The sequence below is a fragment of the Tupaia chinensis genome, unplaced genomic scaffold, assembly GCF_000334495.1.
Source record: "Tupaia chinensis unplaced genomic scaffold, TupChi_1.0 Scaffold000644_1, whole genome shotgun sequence".
NCBI lineage: Eukaryota > Metazoa > Chordata > Mammalia > Scandentia > Tupaiidae > Tupaia > Tupaia belangeri.
The window spans coordinates 7,166,928-7,168,989 of NW_006160165.1; the positions used below are offsets into that span (position 1 = coordinate 7,166,928).

A 2,062-nucleotide genomic window follows, 5' to 3' on the forward strand; every position below is an offset into this window, starting at 1 on the left:
CGGCTGGCCCCCCCCCCGGTCTGCCACATGCCGTGGTTAATGACCGGCCCGCTGCTGGTGACACGGCCGACGCCATGGTAGCGCAGCTGCAGCTCCAGCCTGCCGGCCCTCAGGGCCAGCATGACCCAGGTGCTGCGCTGATGGCCGCCCGCGAAGAAGAGGACGCCTTCGGGGTCGAAGGTCCGGAAGTCGAACTCGGCCATGAGCCTGGGGTGGGCACCGAGGACAGACCGGTGTGGGCAGCAGTGTGTCCACATGGGCGGCCCCAGGCCGGGTGGCCCTGAGCAGGGAGGCACCACGGAGACTGCCAGGGCAGCCCAGCCCTCCCGGCAAGCCCCCGTGGCCCCCGCCAGTCCTGCAGCCCCACGTCACCCAGAAACACCCTCACCTGGTGGGCTGCAGCCTCTTGAAGCGCAGCCGGATCACAGGGGTCCCACTGAACATGCGGCCCAGGTACAGGGACTTGGCGCTCCGGGCCGTGTTGAAAGGCACACACTGCAGGATGTCCTGGGGGGGCAGTCACCAGGGATCCTCTGTCCTCCCCTCATGTCCTCGCCCCTCGCTCCTACACCCCAGAGCCTTGGCCCAGCCCTCATTGGGGCTCTGGGAGAAGGCGAGTGTCTGTCGGTCGCAACGTCTCACGGAACGTCTCAGGGTCCATCACACCCACTTTCCTTCTTGCTCTTACCTAAACACAACTTCATACACGGGCACACTCGAGTGAAAGCAGACAGCCTCGGGGCTGCTGACCCACGTGCCGTGCTCTCGGTGGCAGGCGGGAGGACGAGCCATGCCGTGCGAGCGGACACCCCCAAGAGACAAGGCTCCACAGTTTGGGTCTGGAGTGGGGGCAGCTCTGCCTGCTCAGGCTGCCAGGATGAGTGGACTGAGAGCCCAGAGAGGACCCACAGCCCGAGGACACCCCAGAGGAGCAGACAGCCAAGATCAGAGGGCTGTGCGGGCTGGGGCCTTGGCAGGGACGGCGGCCTGACCCAGACCTGCTCGGGTCATGAGGTCTTCCCGGAAGACCCTCTACTGCCTTTCACCTCTCCAGGTCCGCCCCCCAGCAAAGCCCGGCCTGTGCAGGCTCCAGGGACCGACTGGCCACGCGGGCCCACAGCACGCCCTGCTGGTGCAGCCTGTGCCGCCCTGGGTCCCCGGCTAGCCGACTACAACAGGGAGGCACCACAGAGACCACCAGGGCAGAAACTGGGCCCCGAACCTCTGCCCGGCCCTGCGCACCCAGCCCCAGGCCTACCTCACAGGCGTCCATGTCCTCTGACAGCTTGAGGCCCCCCTGGCCGTCACAGTGGCAGGTGTAGCTGCCCGGGGCGTTGACACAGGTCTGCTCGCAGCGGCCCTGCTGACACTCGTCCACATCTGGGCCACAGGGACACGGTGGCGAGTGTGGGCGCCCAGAACCACAGCCCTGGCCACCCCACCAGCCGGCCTCCCCTGTCCACCCTCTGGGGGCAGGGGCTACAGGGACGGCCCCTTGGACAGGCCAACGCCCAGCCTGGTCTGTCTGGTCAGGCACCCAGGGCGGGCTGGAGCAGAGTGTGTGGCAAGGCCCTGCTCCGGCTGCCTCCGCTGGGGCTCTGGGTCTAGGACCGGCAGGTGTGTCCTGCATAACAGAAAGGAAGACCCTCGGGCTGAGTGTGAGGCCGCCTAGGCCTGTGCGGCCTTCCCAGAAGGCCCTCTGCTGCCCTTCAGCGCACTCCGGAGTCTGTGCAGGCCCCAGGGCCTGGGTGGACCTGAAGTGTCTTCCCTGTGTCCACAGCCAGCTGGACGAGGGCAGGGACGCGCATGTGTGATGAGTGCAACGATGCAGCCAAGCTTACAGGTGTGCACGTGCAATACGAATGCACGCATGTACACACGTGTGTAGAAGCACCAGCCATGGCAGGCCCTGTGTGCGGGCTGTTTTGGAGTCCTCTGGGGCACAGATCGTCCTCCAGGCAGCGTCTGCTTTCCAGACCACGCGTTGCCAGCGGCCTCTGCCCCAAGCCCGGGCTGTTCCTGAGACCCTCTGGTCCTAAGAATGGGGGCTGCTGGGGCAGGG

General features: G+C 66.9%; 1 protein-coding gene across 1 annotated transcript in view; it reads right to left on the reverse strand.

Annotated features, from left to right (window-relative positions):
• The window catches only part of GAS6 (growth arrest specific 6), a gene marked incomplete in the record, with an annotated part of 39,562 nt that overhangs the window by 15,091 nt on the left and 22,409 nt on the right, over nt 1-2,062 (reverse strand). The window contains 3 exon segments of the mRNA XM_027776193.1: nt 19-207; nt 389-507; nt 1,259-1,380. Coding sequence (XP_027631994.1) covers nt 19-207; nt 389-507; nt 1,259-1,380 — 430 coding nt within the window.